At 37.6% G+C, this 2,183-nt stretch overlaps 1 protein-coding gene across 1 annotated transcript; it reads left to right on the top strand.

Annotated features, from left to right (window-relative positions):
* Window positions 1-1,423: 1,423 nt before the first annotated feature.
* Window positions 1,424-1,896, top strand: LOC115527494 (ATP synthase F(0) complex subunit C2, mitochondrial-like). Its single transcript, XM_032594788.1, is given in 2 exon segments — window positions 1,424-1,523; window positions 1,526-1,896. Coding segments are annotated over 2 exon segments (423 nt in total). The 5' UTR covers window positions 1,424-1,471.
* The last annotated feature ends 287 nt before the right edge of the window (window positions 1,897-2,183 follow it).

Below are 2,183 nucleotides of genomic sequence, written 5' to 3'. Positions count from 1 at the left end.
AATTAAAGATTTTCTGATTATTCATTATACAATCAGGTTATTTATTTATACCTTTAAAGTTATAGTTATATAAACCTGGGAATGTTCACATCATCCTTTTAGTCATGACAAATACAATAATATAATGCATTTATTGAACATAGAATCTCTAAGTAGTACTGATATGTTGCAAAGTTCAATATGAAGTTAAAAATTTACTCATGGAAACTCTCTACTCATTCCTTCTTTGCATAACCAAGGATCATACATAATGCAATAGCGCAATTGCTAAGAGTGGGATTAATCAAATTAAAGTTTAAGAATATTGACTGTCAATTTGTTTTAACAGTTTTATTATAGTAACGGTCTTCAATTTGGTAACTCTACTTTAAAATGAAAACAAACTGATGCTTTGCTATATGTTTAAATTAAGCTTGCTACTTTGGCCTTGACACATCCAAAATAAGAACATTATTCAACACTAGCACAACGTGTCCGTATATCAGCTAGAACTATTGGAGCCTGGTGTCCTCTGTAGACATTGAACACAATTACTTGATGAGTGGAAAGGTGGTTGTTTTTCACTGACTTGAAAGGGCATATGCAATAATTAAAATTTTGTTTGAAAAACTGACTTCACCCTTTTGAACCTGGCTTGAGAAAATGATGACTGAAGCAGTCTTCAGTGGAATTGCATTTGGACACCCTTAGCTAGATCTTAGTAAAAGTTCCTCTGCTCCTTCATTTGACAAGTGAACTACAGATATTTTCTATTGCACATAGATCTTTTTATTCACATTTGCAGACGATGGTGAATGCAAAGCAGAAGTAATAAATATCACTTGCTAAATTTCGAATCTTTTTAAAATATTTACTCATTTCTCCTATTTTTATAGATATATAAAAGAGAAGTCAGGCTGCTTCACACTGCTCTACCACCACCATTACCAGTTGTATATATTTTGTGAATCAAATGCAGCATTTTGTTTGTAGGTTTTAAAGCCTGACAGTAAGAATGTACAATTTAAAATTATTTAATTGGGAAGGCTCTTGCTAAGCAATTTCTAAATAGTCTATGCAAAGCTGTCTCCATTTGTGGGGATTTTAATGGTAAATAAAAGTAACTGTCAGTCCATTGTGGTCATCATCACTGATAGTTTAGAATAAGCACCGCAGGGAACATTTCATATTGTGGAAAAAATCAGAATGCATGACCATACAATTACAAAGTCAAAAAGGTGTCTACATCTTCAGGTAACTACAAAAAATGGAATATTTCTAAACCTGACATATACAGCAAGAGTTCCCTGAATGCCTAATTACCTGATAATATTGAGAGTTTCTAAGACTGTAAAGGTGCTATTGAGTGCCTGCCCCTTAATAGCAGGGAGTTGCTCCTTTTTGTCAGATTAATGTGAATCAGAAAAACTACTTTGACTGTCTTCTCTGCACTAGGAGCATCTCTCCTGCCATTGTACCTCATTCCCTGAAGATGTACACCCATGCAAAGTCCTTCTCTACCCTCTTCTTGGTCAGGAGCACTGACCGCTGTTGAGCGGATCACTGTCTGCAGTGGTGCTAAAACCACCAGAGACACTGACAGATAAGAGCCTCAGCAGCTTGGCAACCCCATGTCCCCTGACCTCATTTACTCCTAGCTACAGCTTCCAAACCAGTGCCATTTCAAGGGACATTGGTATAGCAGCCAAGTTCACAGGGGCTGGGTCTGCCTTGGTAGTAGTGGCTGGCTCTGTGACTGTGACTGTGACCGTGTTTGGAATCCTCATCATTGGTTATGCCAGGACTCTTTCTCTGAAGCAACAGCTCTTCTCCTATGCCATTCTGGGCTTTACTCTTTTGGAGGTCATGGGGCTCTTTTGCTTGATGGTGGCCTTTCTCATCCTCTTTGCCATGTGAAGGAGCTTTCTCCACCTCCCATAGGTCTTTTTTCCCATGTCTTGTCTGCCCTGTATGTTCCTTTTTCTATACCTCCCAGGCAGCCTGGGGAAAGTGGCTGGGTCAGTTTGACAGAGGGAAGACAGACAAATACTATATTAATAAGAAAAAGAAAGAAAGAAAAACTTCTGTGGTTTTCTGATGCATTGAAGTTATTGACTCTAAAAGCTGAAATCAGAGAGGAGAAAAAACTTAGTAAGAAGTTGTATTATTTCATATCAAAGTCATCTCGGTGCCTTTTTCACCAC

Source organism: Lynx canadensis, chromosome A1 (genome assembly GCF_007474595.2).
Source record: "Lynx canadensis isolate LIC74 chromosome A1, mLynCan4.pri.v2, whole genome shotgun sequence".
NCBI classification, from domain to species: Eukaryota; Metazoa; Chordata; class Mammalia; order Carnivora; family Felidae; genus Lynx; species Lynx canadensis.
The sequence above is the reverse complement of the archived record's forward strand: the minus strand, read 5'-3'. Positions and strand labels throughout refer to the sequence as shown.